At 34.6% G+C, this 15,775-nt stretch overlaps 1 protein-coding gene across 3 annotated transcripts in view; it reads left to right on the forward strand.

The window, feature by feature from the left end:
- Positions 1 to 1,810: 1,810 nt before the first annotated feature.
- Positions 1,811 to 15,775, forward strand: part of LOC111418594 (Myosin heavy chain 95F jaguar) — a 52,258-nt gene continuing 38,293 nt past the window's right edge. For all 3 annotated transcript variants that reach the window (XM_071195091.1, XM_023051158.2, XM_071195092.1), the window contains exons 1-3: positions 1,811 to 1,901; positions 13,301 to 13,558; positions 13,609 to 14,166. In XM_071195091.1, coding sequence (XP_071051192.1) covers positions 13,304 to 13,558; positions 13,609 to 14,166 — 813 coding nt within the window. In that variant the 5' untranslated portion in view covers positions 1,811 to 1,901; positions 13,301 to 13,303. The remainder of the gene's footprint in view (positions 1,902 to 13,300; positions 13,559 to 13,608; positions 14,167 to 15,775) is intronic.

Below are 15,775 nucleotides of genomic sequence, written 5' to 3' on the forward strand. Positions count from 1 at the left end.
TCATAATCAAGTATAGTTTGTATTTAAAAAAATACAACTTTGTGTTGTATCTCAAAAATCATCAAATATTTTTTAAATTTTTCAACGACAGTATATTCTCCTTAAAAAAGTGTCTTAAGAATGTATCAACCCCATTTCTTTAATTTCAAAAATAAACGAAATATGAGCATTTTTTGAAATCACGAAAATTTTGGCTATAACTTAAAAACAAAAGAAGATAGAGGTTTGGTGTTTGCGGGATTGGGTTGGTCTCGAAAAAAGAGACCGGGACATGGCACCTACTTTTTTCGTATCTCTTATAGTTTCTGAGATAGCCTATAATAACACCCAAATTTGCCCACCCTGTACATTAATGGATTCAGAAAACAAAATCTCTATTCAATAACTTGAAGAAAAACATACCGAGCAATTTGAAAATCAAAAGTTGATAATCGATTTAAATTGAAGATGGTGTTGGAAAAAGTTTATTTGTAGCATGAATTATAGTATTCATCAAACCATTTCATTTGATACCTCCCTCATAAAAATCGGAAGGTAAATGACAGAGTTACAGCTTGGGGCGTTTTTTATCTGACATCCTGTATATACAATTTCAGGATAAACAATTTAAAGTTGTTGGTTGCGTTGGATATTTGGGCAATCAAAATAGTACCTAATACCGCCGTAGGACATTATATAGCAATTTCATATCGAAATAGCATTAAATTGATTGTTTACGATGATTTGAAAGATGTCGCTAAGAAGGTTAAGCCTACATTTGAAACTATACTAGCATTAATTATATCCAGGGTGAGTCAGAAAGAATGGGAAATCCGAATACCGGAGACACTAGACATCAAAATATGACGATTTAACCTAACATCTCTTATACAAATGTCGGTGGTTTTCAAGGCACAGAAAGTTAAATTCTTATTTCGAAATTTCTTGATAATTTTAAAGCTTTTTGTACTATTAACATAAAATTTGGTAGTTATATGTTTTCGAGCATAAGAAATACGAATTTGAAATTTGTTTTGTGATTACTCGTACAGGACGCTTATTACAATAAATTAAGCGACAATTAATGCAATAGTTTTTTTTATTCAAATCGCAAGATGTAGTGCCAACTTGACAGACGTTGTTAGTGCTGGAGGGTTAAGGAAGAAGATGTCCCAGCTATAAATGCTTCCGGGCAGGCTTCTCCAAACTTTTTTGCAAGTCTCCTAACATATACAGTGTGTTAATTAATTACCGTACCCAACGTCATCATTGCAAGTATGCAACCAATATCACAGTACAATACGCATCATACGCAAATCGCGTATTGCAATAAAAATACTGTGATATTGGTTGCATACTTGCAATGATGATGTCGAGTACGATAATTAATTAACACACTGTAGATAAATCCAATATCTTCATAGCTATTCAATTCCAAGTATCTAAAACATAAAAACAATCAAATACAATTTCCATTTTTAACCGCAACCAATTTAACAGTACATCAAATTTAGTTATCTACTCATACTCTCCAAAACAAATTTAAAAGTACACTAAGAAAGAAGAAAAGTATTGGTTAAATGTAAAATAATATTATTACAAATCCTTCCTATTTGGGTTTAAAAAAAATATTTAAAACCGTTACACTTTACGAACAGGAAAAAGTTAAATATTTACCATAAAAAGGCTTAGATTAGATTGCGGTGAACAGGTGACAGATACTCTTTTACTCAGGTATAAACTGTTTGCACATGCGCGCGTTCGTGGCACGCAACCAAACGAGACAGTCTTGGGCTGATAGAAGTGATTCGCGGTTGATTTCGTTGACGGTCGAGACAGGTGGTTGAAGAGGAAGGTTTGTTGTTTGGTTCAACCGGGACGCTGCTCTTTCAATTGGCCGACCGACTTCGAGAACACCTACGGTAAGAAAAACATTTAAAAAATAAAGATTTTAAGTAATTTTAAGACTATAAAAAGTTTTAAACTTGAAAACTAAAAAAAAAGATAGGAAGATGGATCTTTTTTGTTGATTTGGTGTTTAAAAAAAAACAATTTTTCTTTATTGATTCTTGGAAAGGATGTTACACAATAGATTATTACCTGGTATCGATTGATGTCGAGGTAATCCTTTTACGGTATTTTGTGATTTCGTAAAAGAAAAAATTATTAAGTAAAAAATTGTTATTATAGCTATTAGGTTTTTTACTAATCTTTTTTGATTAATTTTTGATCGATTGATAGAGGCTATATTAAATTTAAAAAATGTAGTTTCATTAAATTTAGTAAAAACAATTTCTTTCACAGTGATATGCTTTATCAATAAAATTTATCTAGTAATTACAAAGCGGGGCGATAAAATTAAAGATTACGGTTTTTGATCGGTTATTTTTTTTACCTACTCTTATTATAAAGTTATGTTTTAAAACTAACGTTCCATTTTATAACCTTGAATAAGAAATTTGTAAGTAGGAGTCTCGAGCGCAACTCGTTCGTCATTTAAACAATTTTATTTTTTCTCGTTCTATTTACATGTGACTAACAAATTGTTTCAATTGGTCGATTTGGTCCCCTTTCCTTTTTTAATTTCAATACGTAAAAATGACTCATTTCCACGTATTCCATACTAAAAAAATATCAACAATATTTTTTTTTTAATTTTGGGTAACTTATTAATTAAACTTTTATCAATTTAACAAAAAAGAATATAATAACCAATCGAAAATAATTTTACACGGCATCTTAACAGGACATTATCTTTAATAACCCATCAATTCTTATCGTTTACAATCAATTTATCATCGTCGAAAATGAAAAAATACCTTTTCGGTATAGATATGAGAATCCATTTATTTCCGTTTTCACGTTTTTGTATTAATTAAACTAATACAATTAAAACGCGATAATAAAGTCAATAGCCAATTGGATTAATTTGTACTAATTATGAAACGTTCATTAGATAAATCCATAAATTTATAAGATTTACTTGATAAAAAAGGAAAATTATTTCCGTGTATTTGTCGTTTTAACAACAAAAAATTGTGTGTAGTTCCGGTTGTCTTTTCGACGGGAAGTTCTCTTTCCGAACAATGGGTTGAAAACCGGAAACTGAAACAAACCTTTTTTTGAATTAAATTGTTTGGAAAAATTGGTTCAGGTATACTACCTACTTTAATAAAAAAATAGACTCAAATTCATTTTTTTTTTTCGTTTCAAATTTAATTTTTCTTATCAACTTATTGGTTTCAAGTGGGTAATAATAGCTATGTCGCCATAATCGATTTTAATATAATTTAAAAAAATATCGAATTACTCACCAATCGTATCTTAAAACACTTTCTTAATTAAAATTCTCAAATCATAAAAAAATACAAAAATTATATCAAATTTATTTGAATTAACTTAAGATGCAATACAGGATGATTCTCTCAACCTATACGCATTAAGTTGACGATTTATTCCTCATGACAAATTAATGATGAGTAATAAGTGAAAAATATTGCAGCAAAAGTTTTTTAGTTTCCTAGATATCCATGAAATTTACTTTCAAATCAAGAATACATATAAGATTTTAAAATGACATCAAAGTAAGTGTTCCAAGTTGTTTCCAATATTTTTTATACACAATTGGGCTCGCTGAATCCACGATGTCCGACTAGCGCGGCCTAAACCAGGGTGTTGGAGGATTGTCTCGGCAGCCATTTGTACCTGATTTCGCAATCCTTGCTTAGTATTAATTTGCGCAGTATTCACTTCCTCAGCTGCAATGTTAAATGCTTGTGTTAATCACTGTATGCCATCCTCAGTATCAGCCAAGAGGACGGCATCATCTGCATAGCACTCAATCTTGTTTTTGTAATCATTCATAGTCTAACCATAGTTTACATTACATACTTTGTAATGTTTGCCCTGTTCTAATTCTTTTATCCTTACTTCGTCGAACGTTTTGGTTAGATCAACGTAACAGAGGAAGACTGTCTGACGTTTTGTCGAGGTAGTTCTATCTGATTCTTTGATACAAATGTCCTCAACATTGTGTGATCCGTACTTGTCATTCTTCATCTTGTTACTAAATTTCGCCATACATCATTTGTGTAAGCAACTCTAGCAAGTATGGTGGTACCAGTTCTAAACAGATGAGATCGTTTGGTGTTGTTGTGTAAGATGATTTCTGGAAGCAAAGACTGTATGCTTTGAATATATAATAGCGCGGCCTAAACCAGGGTGTTTGTAAATTGTCAGTAGCAGTTTGTATTTGATTTCGCAATCCTTGCTCAGTATTATCTTCGAGAAACTGAGATGGAGGTCGGGCGATCGAAATGGCCAGTCCTATAAACTACCTCGACCTGTCCATCTTCCGAGAAGTACCTTATCTAGATGTCGCCGGATATCTATGAAACTAAAAATTTTTTACTACAATTTTTGCATACCTACTATCCGTGCAAAAAGTCAAGGCCCCTCACTTTAGAGATCGATATCTTCGCAACCGCTCGATAAAAAAAATTGCGACAAAGTTTGTTGTTTTGTTGTAATCCCTGAACATTTCTACGTAACATATGTTAATTTGAAAATTTTCGGATCCACTGTTTTCTTTTTATCGCGAGCTAAATGAAAAAAGTACCCGATTTTTTACGGTACCAGCAACTTTGTCAACTCTGCGATTTTTTTTTCTCGAAAACTATCGTACAAAAAAATTTAAATTTTGAACAGGTGGTAGCCTGATATGTTCTTAATGAGTGGCATATTTTATTTTTTCGATATTCCATACAGTTTCGCAAAAAAACGCAGATTAGTAAGACGCCGTTCTGTCGAAAACAAAGAGGAGGGTTCCGTCCAATCGGAACAGATGATGCGTCCCAGACAGTAAGTCGCGCCTTTATCTTACCTACATAAAGAAATAAGGCGCGACGTCCTGTCTGGAACGCACCATCTGCTCCGATTGGACGGAACCCCTGTCACCCCGCAAAGCTTATTTGTGTTTCTCTTTAATTTGTAATTCCATTAAATAGCTCTTAAAAAATTAGGGAGTTCTAATTTTGGAAAACTGTTAACGGAATCCGACAATCGACATTATTTGACATATTTTGGTAAAAACCGCGTTGAAATTCGCCAGGTCGTTTCGAAATAACCACATCCTACTAAACCGCGATTTTCCGCGAAACTATATGGAATATCGAAAAAATAAAATATGCCCCACATTAAGAACACATCGGTCCGGTGCGTACCTACTTACTTTGTTCCACATAAAATGCAACATGTCAATATAATTTGACATTATAGTAAAACCTCGATATAACGGGGAACGCGTGTCAGTTATAGCTCAATAAAAATATACAACAATCTAGCATTGAATAACAACTAAAACTAGACTAACACTAGCACTAGAACTAACACAAAACCTAGAAACGGTCCGTTTCAGAAAAATTAAAAGAAATATGTAGGAAAGGGGAGGGTATGCTTCAGCATACAGTACCTAGGCCCCAACGGGCCTCTTGTACATCCTCCTGCACTCTCTTCGGCTACATCAACCAGCCTAAGGAATTTCCGAAGGCTAGGATACAGCTCAGAGGTGTGTTCCTGATGCCATCCGTGGTCGGCCATTCCTCTCCGAAGTCTCTCATTCTGAGATCTTGCAGAGTGGGGTATTCACACAAGATGTATCTAACCATCCCCTCGTTCTCTTCACAGAGGCGACAGAGAGGACTAACAGCAAGCTTAAGGTTATAAAGATGCTTGTTTACCTTACAGTGACCCGTGACGAGTCCCGTTACAGTTCGTAGAGCGTTTCTACCAAGCCTTACTAAAGACAAGGCTGTCTCTGCTGAGGGAAAATGTAATACTTCCTTACACAAATGGCAGCCCTTAACCCTATCCCACCAGTTCATAAACTTTTTGTGGGTAAAATCTTTAATTACCTCAATCTGAGTTGATAAGGACGGAACGATTATTGGTCCAAGCGAACATGGCGCTCGCTTGGCAGCCCTTGTGGCAAGTCTATCAGCGTGCTTGTTACCTGAACAAGTCGAGGGTCCTTTTGTCCATTGAAGTATAACGTAGTTATGCATTGCGGCCTTCTCCAATATCAGATGACAACCCATAACAAGTCCTGAGGTAATTGTTATTCCACTCGGGGCTAAAATAGCTTGTCTACTGTCAGTGTAAATTGTAAAAGTCTTACCTACCAAATTGGGTCTGACAATAACGTAAGCGACAAGTTGTATGACGATTAACTCCGCCTGTATGATGGTGGTACTTTTACCTAGAGTTTCAGATACGTGGAGTCGGAGATCGTACGAAAAGACTCCGGCTCCAGCTCCTTCCCGTCTCCTTGAACCATCAGTGTAGATTTTAAGGCTGTTTTTTATCTCTACTTCTATGGAACTTGAGTGGGTGAGATATTTCTTCGTAAAAATGTGTTGTAGGGGTGTGAATTCCGTTATACATTCCAGAATTGGTGACTAGTTCACCATTTCATTCCAAAGAATGGCATTTATACTATATCTCTCACCCATTAGAATTCCTGCTGTTCGCAGTCGAATCATAGTCACCAGTGCCACCTCTTGGATGAACAAATGAAGTGGCGTTAGGTTGAACATGTTTTTCATGGCTGCAGTGGGGGTAGTCCGCAGCGCACCTGTAACATACAAACATGCAAGTCTCTGTACTTTATTAAATGCAGCAGTGGATGTAGACTGTAAGGTCTTTGACCACCATACTACTGCACCATATGTAAGCATAGGTCGGATTACAGCCGTGTAAATCCAGAGGGCATTTTTGGGTGACAAACCCCATGCCTTACCTATAGCCCTCCGGCATTGACCGAATGCAACGTACGCTTTTTTTACTCTATTATCTAGGTGGGCTCTCCATGTCATTTTATTGTCAAGTGTGATGCCCAGATATTTGACTTCTTTTGACAACACCATTCACGCATTCTGGGCTTGCCAAACTTCCTCATCCGTGTGAAAAGAATCAACTCTGTCTTCTTAGGATTCACAGAGAGTCTTTGTTCGTCATACCAAGTCTCTATCAATTTGATAGCTACTTGCATCCTATCAAAAAGCACGTTTATGTACTTGCTTTGATGGTTAAATCATCTGTGTAACCAACTATGGTAAAGTTGGGTTCAGCGAGGCGCTTCCAGAGTCTATCCAGGGTGAGGTTCCACAAAACTGGAGATAGTACACCCCCTTGTGGATAGCCTCGAGTAACTCCTCCTTGGAGACTAACATAACCAGCCCTAAGCTTAACCATCCTATGTTTAAGAGTGTTCTCAATCCAACCAGAAAGAGTCGGTGGAACATTATGCTATAACAAGGCATCGTTAATACCAGAGAAAGTTGTTTTATCAAAAGGTCCCTCTATATCTATGAAAACGCCCAGGGCAGACTCCTTTAGGTCCAGCGCTCCACCAACAAAGCTGGTCACTGAGTGAAGAGCCGTTATTGTGGACTTGCCCTGAGTGTAAGCGTGTTGATTAGGATTTACTGGTTTAGTTGGAAGACAGAAATCTCTAATGTAGCAGTCACACAGTCTTTCCAGAGATTTCAAAAGAAAGGAGGAGAGACTGATTGGTCTAAACGATTTCGGTGTGAAATAATCAAGCTTACCCGGTTTTGGTATGAAGTTCACTGTGACCTCACGCCACCGACGGGGTATATAGCGTAGCGCCAGGCATGCCTGGAAGATTTCCACTAGGTGAGGTACTAAATCCTCCAAGCCCCATTGTAAAAGGGCAGGTATAATACCGTCAGATCCTGGTGTTGAACGGTGAGAAATAATGGCGAAGAACACACGACAAAAAAATCAAAAGTAGTGAGTGCCAAAATTGTTGAAAATAAGGATTACTTTTGCTCAAAAAAATGTTTAGATTACGTAGAATATAATGAAAGAAAATCTAATTTTGATAATTTCTGGAAACTAAAAGCTTTTGAAACCCAGAATCTATGTCTGTATACTACAGTTCATCAACGATTAATACACACAAAGGCGGCCCAGAACCTATGAGAAAATGCAGCTACAAGTATTTTTATTTTTATTTTTTTTTTTTAGTCGTAAGTGTCGGTTTGCAGGAACTTTTTTTTAGACACCAATAAAATTTCTAGGGCGGTTAACTCGTGCTCTGAATGCTGAAACATCTGGAACTGATCGTCGTAGGAAGATGCCTCGATATCCGTGAAAAACAGATGAAATTAAGATAAAAGCTGTACGAGAACATATTTTAAGTTTCCCAGCATATGAGAGCCACTACACCAGAGCTCGCCACACTCCTGGTTGAAAATATTTGAGTCCTGATTTAGATATTCGTAAAATGTATAGCTTGTATCTAGAGAAATGTGGGAAAAATAACCAATCCTTTGTTAAGGAATAGATGTACAGGAAAAGATTTAGTACTGCATTTAACTTAAATTTCCATGCACCGCGAGAAGACACATGCCAAAAATTCGATTTACTGAAGGCAGAAATCGAAGCATGCAATAATGAGGAAGAGAAATTACATCTTATTGTTAGCGAAAGTCATGATGTATATTTACAAAATTCCTAACGAGCTAGGAACTGTCTTGCAGAGGACCAGAAAAAAACAAAAGAAAATTCCAGGGAATATTATGGATTCTCATTTGATTTGAAAAAAGCACTTCCGTATCCTAAATTGTCTCGTTAATCTATTATAAGCGAAATATGTACGTATACAACTTGAGTTTCCATAATTTCCATGATGACAATGTCAAGATGTATGTATGGGCTGAAACTACAGCTTCAAGAGGTGGATAGGAAGTAGCATCATGCATTTTAGCGCATATGAAGGCTATAACTACTCAAAAACACGTAATAACTACAGTGATGCTTGTTCAGGCCAAAATCGTAACATTAAAGTAGCATTGACATGGATGAAAATTGCTCAGTCATCAAATAATAATATTGAAACGGTTGACCACAAATTTTTGGTATCGGGTCATTCCTATCTACTGAATGACCATGATTTTGGCTTGATAGAAATTAAAATAAAATAAAGCATATTACTTATTATACAACCCTGAGCATTATTATGAATTGATAGGAAAGTGTAGAAGAAGAAATACATTTTCGATAAAACAAATGTTGCAACCGGATTTTATTTCAACGAAATCACTAGAAGAGTCAATAAAAAGAAGAGAAAAAAATACCGCGCGCGAATCTGTCTCTTGGCTGCAAATTCAATGGATGAGATTCTTGAAAAATGAACCTTACAAAATGTTCTATAAAACTTCTTTAGATGATTCTAAATTCCACGTTTTGGGTCTTTCACCTAAAAGAGGAAGACCAAAAATATACGGAAATATTAAATTACTTATACACCACCACTAGAAAGGTAACGGAAATACGGAATACATCACTCAAGATTTTCAGGAACATTTTAAGAATCTTAGTTACAATCTAAGTTATTGTTTCAAATAAAACTCATAGTTTTTTTATTGCTTTAAGTCATTTATAGGACATTCAGTTAATTTTGATAATGGTCTAAAGGTGGGTTTAGACATGTATGGATTAGTGGCGCTGGTAGTTGCGCCAGTTCAATTTGCACGCCAGTAAAGGTTTACACTACATGTGCGAAAACAAAAATAAGTGACACGCCAGGGTGCAGACTTTTCCGATCCATGCATGCATGATTTCAACTTGCATACCAGTTGATGTTTACACATTCAATTTTATTTTACTGGTGCGCCAGTTTTTATTAGCGCCACTAAATCCATGCATGTCTAAACTCACTATAAAGGTGGGTTTATTTAGTGGCGCCAGTAGTTGCGCCAGTTCAATTTGCACGCCAGTAAATGTTTACACTACATGTGCGAAAACAAAAATAAGTGACACGCCAGTTCTGCAGACCACTTTTTTAACTATAATAAACTATATAAACTACAATTATACACACTAATTAGGACCTCAACCAAAATGAAAATAGATATATTCTAGGTTTAATGTGGATTTGATTAATTTGACATTAAAAAATTATGTGTTTTTGTGGATACTCATCTATGTTATCATGATTACATGTTTTTAGACTCATCACTGGCGCCAGTGATTTCAGAAAGGTACAGACTTTTTCGATCCATGCATGCATGATTTCAACTTACATGACAGTTGATACACATGCAATTTAATTTCACTGGCGCGCCAGTTTTTATTGGCGCCACTAAATCCACGGTGACGGTGACAGTGACGGCTCTGATAAGCGGACAAAAGTCCATTACTTTTGTCCGCTTATGAGCATTATCATTCTCGAAAACGAATGATTTTAATTTGGAAATTACATTCAATGCTTCATTATAAAATTCATTCCTGCTCCTCCTTCGCCCCCTCATCATTATCATTATTGGCACCACAATCCCTAGTGGGTCTTGGTCTGTTCTAGGATCAGCTACCACACTCTTCTATCACGTGCCTTGGCCTTCCAGTTTCTAACTCCCAGCATTTTTAGACTTTGTTCCACTTAGTCCTTATATCTGCTTCTAGACCCGCCTCTCTTGCGGGTTCCAAAAACTATTTGGCGGAACATTTGCTTTGGTGGTTCGCTGTTATCCTTCCTTTCTAGATGGTCGAGCCACCTGACCCTATTGATTTTGATGGATTGTACAATATTCGGTTCTTCATAGAGCCGGTACAACTCAAAGTTGTAACGCCTTCTTCATAATCCGTTTTCTTGAACATCCCGGTATATGTGGCGGAATATCTTTCTTTTAAAGCAGCTCAACAAGACTTCGTCATTTTTTGTTATCGTCCATGTTTCTGACACATACGTGAGGACTGGTCTTATAAACGTTTTGTAAATTTATAGTTTTGTTGGTTACTACGCCTGACGTTAATAGTTATCTCATTCTAAAGTAAGCTCTATAGCCATATGCAGTCTAATTTCTGCAGTCATTATGTTATTTTCATTTACGTGGGTTCGAAGGTATACATTTCTTTATATCTTTGCACGTGTATGGTTCACTAATCAGATCTTCAGGTGGGGTTAGCTGAGCGTTATTAGCAACCTTCATATATTTTGTTTTCGACGTATTCACCTGTAACCCTTGTCTCCTTGCTGCAATGTTTTGAAGGTCTCTGAGGTTTCTTGTTGTTCTTACTATTATATCTATGTCGTTAGTGTATGCTAGTATCTGTACGGTTCTTACTTATCCCCATTTCTTTACTATATTTATACAAATCAGCTAGTCTCAAATGCGAGTGGCAAATTATCTGCAACATCGTAGTCACTTCAACATCAGCTTTGTTAAAACAATTTCTAATTATTACTGTGACCTTCTGCCACGCAGATTTAATAAAGTACAAGCTGTGTAATATATCAATAGATTTTTTGTCCAAATGACTTAACCACTCCGTCATCATCCGTTATACTGTCTCGTGCCCTACATGCTTTTTGTTTGATTTCTAGATTTAATTAATTTTTTTTTATTCTAAAACGTCACTTTTGTAAGCACCCATCAAATGATTTAAAGGTACTCACTCCCAATTTTTCTGCAATTTCCTTTACATTTTTCTTTACAAATGGTCCTGATAGGGCATTTCGAAACAGAATTTGTCCATTTTTGAAACCTCACTACTCAAAAAGTTTTTCTCCGTTTTTACACTGACTCCAGACTGATATTTCATTGAAATATTTTCTTTATCTTTCACTGTATTAAACATTTAATAATTAAAATAATGATTTATTGGATGAATTAGGATTGATTTAATTTAACACTGAAAGAATATAACCTCAAAAACTTACCAATTAATTTGAAGTTTCTCGGAGACGTTTCCATGGCAACGGAAGGTTTGGCAACATTCAAATAATTAACAGAATCTAATTAATAATGAGATAAAATTATTTCAAAATGATTCATTAGAAATCTTACCTGAATTATAATACCAATTATAATACCAATTTAATCTGTTTTATCATTTTCATCAAACTGAAGAAATACTTGTTATACAAGTTATTTAAGATTTAAAATATCACCACCAGTATCCATGGCAACGGAAGGTTTGGCTACATTCAAATAATTAACGGAATCTAATTATTAATTAATAATAATGAGGTTAAATTCGAAAAGTTGAAAATCTTACCTTAATTATAACATTTTAATCTGTTTTATCGTCTTAGAGATATTAAGCTTCATCAAAATTAAGAAGTACTTATACAAGTTAACACAATCACTAAAGATTTGAAATAATTAGCGTCGCTTTTCTCATTATTGGAATTAAAAGGTTTAAATTAAATTTAACGCTTAAACTTTGCATTTTAAGATAAATCGTTGCAGTGAATATAACCTCAAAAATCTCAAACAACAATTTGTATTGTTCACGACAAAATTACCATGGCAACGGAAAGTTGGACAACCTTGAAATAATTAAATTATTTCGTAGCATCGAATTTATTAATAATTAATAAATCATTAATAATAAATCAATAAAATTTACTTTGATAATAACATAATTATCAAATTGTTTTAAGTAAATTTAGAAATTAATCTGAATGACATTTAAATGCAGTGTGAAGTTGAATAAATTAAAATAAAAAGTTTAATGAAGTTAATGTGATATTAACATTTAAAAGTCAAACAAATTTGTTAATTTAAACGTTAAATTAATAATATCCTAAATGATATTGTTTTGTAGATTTAAAAAAAAATCTACTTTATAAAGTGTCAATTTAAACGTCACTTAAACGTCAATTTCTTAGTATTTAAAAGAAAGGATTATTTTTTTATAAACATGAATGAAAACTGAAAGTATTCGTCACGTTCCGTTGAGATTTCAGTTTCCGCACTAATAACCGTCAAGATCTCGATCGTATTGTAGTTTTTTTCTCGCGTGTTAACACATTTTATGATAGTAATGCTTTCTACACCAAAACGATGGGATTAAAACGAAAAGAAATGTTTTTGTTATTTATATTCATGTAATTTGAATGAATTTAAAATCTTTTAACATGCCATAATTATTTTTACAACACATCCTTATTTGTTCGTTTTATAAGATTCTAAAAAGATAGAGACGAAAACAGGTCTTCAAGTTTACCTGCTGCATCCGACCTCAACGACGACTTCTTCTCCTTCGCCAAGTTCATTGAATCCAAAAGAGAATCGACACTGACCTAACAGTATCACGACATATGGTTGTAATTCTCTCTTTCTAACCATTACTTAAATAGGTTCTTGTAATTTCCACTCCAAACAATTACATACCTTAACCATTTTCATTTCCCATCTTGTAGTCTCAAAATAAAATAAACATTTAACAATGAAACCGTTATGTTTTAAATGAATCAAGTTTTGTTACATCTTGTTTGGTTTTATTACAGGCCATGTTGATGGATACGGTGTGGGTTCGAGACCCTGATGAAGGATTCGTTCTTGGTAATATCGTTGAAATACTTGAAGATGGAGCGGAAGTGATTCCATTAAGTTCTAAAAGCACAAGAAAAGTTTGTGGGTTTGGAGATATTTTTCAAACTGGACAACATGAAAAGGAATACGATGATAATTGTGAAATGATGTATTTAAATGAAGCTACGTTGCTTAATAATGTTAAAAAACGATATTACAGCAACAGGATTTATGTAAGAATCGAATTTATAAAAAGAATTATTTATTAATTAATTTTTTTTAGTCTTATGTAGCAAACATTTTAATTGCTGTTAATCCTTATATTGAAATCCCCGAATTATACTCTCCAAAAACAATAAAACAATACCAAGGAAAATCTTTAGGGGAACAACCACCTCACGTTTTTGCAATAGCCGATAAAGCTTTTCGTGACATGAAAGTGTTTAAAATGTCTCAATCGATAATAGTATCCGGGGAATCCGGAGCTGGAAAAACAGAATCTACAAAGCATTTATTAAAATATCTTTGCGAATCTTATGGTGCAACCGCAGGACAAGTTGAACAAAAAATCTTGGATGCGAATCCGATTTTAGAAGCCTTCGGCAACGCGAAAACAACAAGAAACAACAACAGCTCTCGTTTCGGCAAATTCATCGAAGTCCATTTTGATAAAAAGTTTCAAGTCGTCGGAGGTCACATCAGCCATTATTTATTAGAAAAATCACGGATATGTTCCGCTTCCGGCGAAGAAAGAAGCTATCACGTTTTTTATCTTTTAATGGCGGGAGCACCACAAAATTTAAGGGAAAAACTTAATTTAACACAACCAGAAGATTTCAATGTAAATATAATTCATTAATTTCTTTTAATTAATTAAACAATTTTTTTTTCGAAAACTGCTATTAAAAGTTGACTTTTGCGTAGTACTTAGCGACCATCAAAACGATAGTTTTTTGTCAACAGGACGTAATGAAATGCACGAATTTAAGTTGAAAAACGAGTGCTTTAAGTCTTATAAAACGTATTTTTTATGCTATTTTTTTAACAAAAATAAAATAATATTTGACAATGTAGGGAAATAGGTATGTAGCAGTTGGTAATACCGTAATACTTGAAAATAGAAATTGTCAAAACACAAAATGTATTCACCTGAAAAAATGTTTCATATACAGGTGTCCCAATTTCGATGTCCGCATAGGCTATCTCCGAAACTAAAAGAGATAGAAAAAAGTAGCTTACATGTCATGATCTCGTTTTTCGAGAAAATGCTAAGTCGAAAACTCCGAACAGCTATCGTCTTTTGTTTTCGCCCTATCGGCAAAAACTGAAAATTTTGCGAAAACGACAATCGCGAATATCTAACAAACATTCACTAACAACTCTGGCATTATGTGCTGGTGCTCCTTTATATTGAATATATATCATTTCAGACATATTTAATGGCAAAATGTCGACCAAAGGCTCAATGTGCTGCCTTAATATAATACAGCGTGTCCCGTATCTTCCGCATCAGAGCATTATACGGTTGTAGAATACATTATTCTGAAGCGATCTTTCTAATAAAATTTTTTGAAATGTTTATAATAACCGCACGGAAACTGTTTAAAATTCTCAGCTTTTGTCCAATAACAGACGATTTTGATTCACCAAAAATGTTTATTTCTGTTTGCGTGTCGAATCTATTGGTAAGTACACGTGAGAAACGTATTTTGGCCGAGGGTTGGGCCGATTATCTGAATCTGATTTACTATTTGCCATTGGACGTCGAAAAACAGTTCCCGTGCGGTTATTATAAACATTTCGAAAAAATTTATTAGAAAAATCGCTTCAGAATAATGTATCCTACAACCGTATAATGTTCTGATGCGGAAGATACGGGACACGCTGTATACCTCAATATATTAAGGCAGCACATTACCTGAGTTTAAGTTTTTATGGTAGATACTATATGCCAACATTCTATTATCTAAAAGGGCACACCATACATTCAACCCGAATCTTCTTTGACCACTCAGAGACTTCATCGGTCCAGATGACGTTTTGAACAAACAGCAGATTATTTAATTTTTCTAAATATCGTCTACAAAATTCTAATCTTATGTTAGATTAACATCTCCGGCACGTAAATAATGAGTTAACCCCGCTTTGTATGGGTTATATTTATTTTTCTTCCATATTCGGGAGCAGCGGCTTTTGGTTCAGACGTCTTGTTCAATTTCTCTGCAAGATGTTGATGGATTTATCGCAACTGAAGCCAACGCATTGACTTCATCCTCTTGCAGGTCATTTTGGTATGTTTTTGCACGTGGTTTGGGGAAAGACCAAAAATCCATTACATTTTCTGCTAACCGGCTGAAAGTTCGGTCTTCTTTCCGGATACCTTGTAAAATATAATTCCGCGGCTAACGTCGCATTCTTATCTGATAACATATAGTATTCCATCATGTTAC

The sequence above is a fragment of the Onthophagus taurus genome, chromosome 3, assembly GCF_036711975.1.
Source record: "Onthophagus taurus isolate NC chromosome 3, IU_Otau_3.0, whole genome shotgun sequence".
NCBI classification, from domain to species: domain Eukaryota; kingdom Metazoa; phylum Arthropoda; class Insecta; order Coleoptera; family Scarabaeidae; genus Onthophagus; species Onthophagus taurus.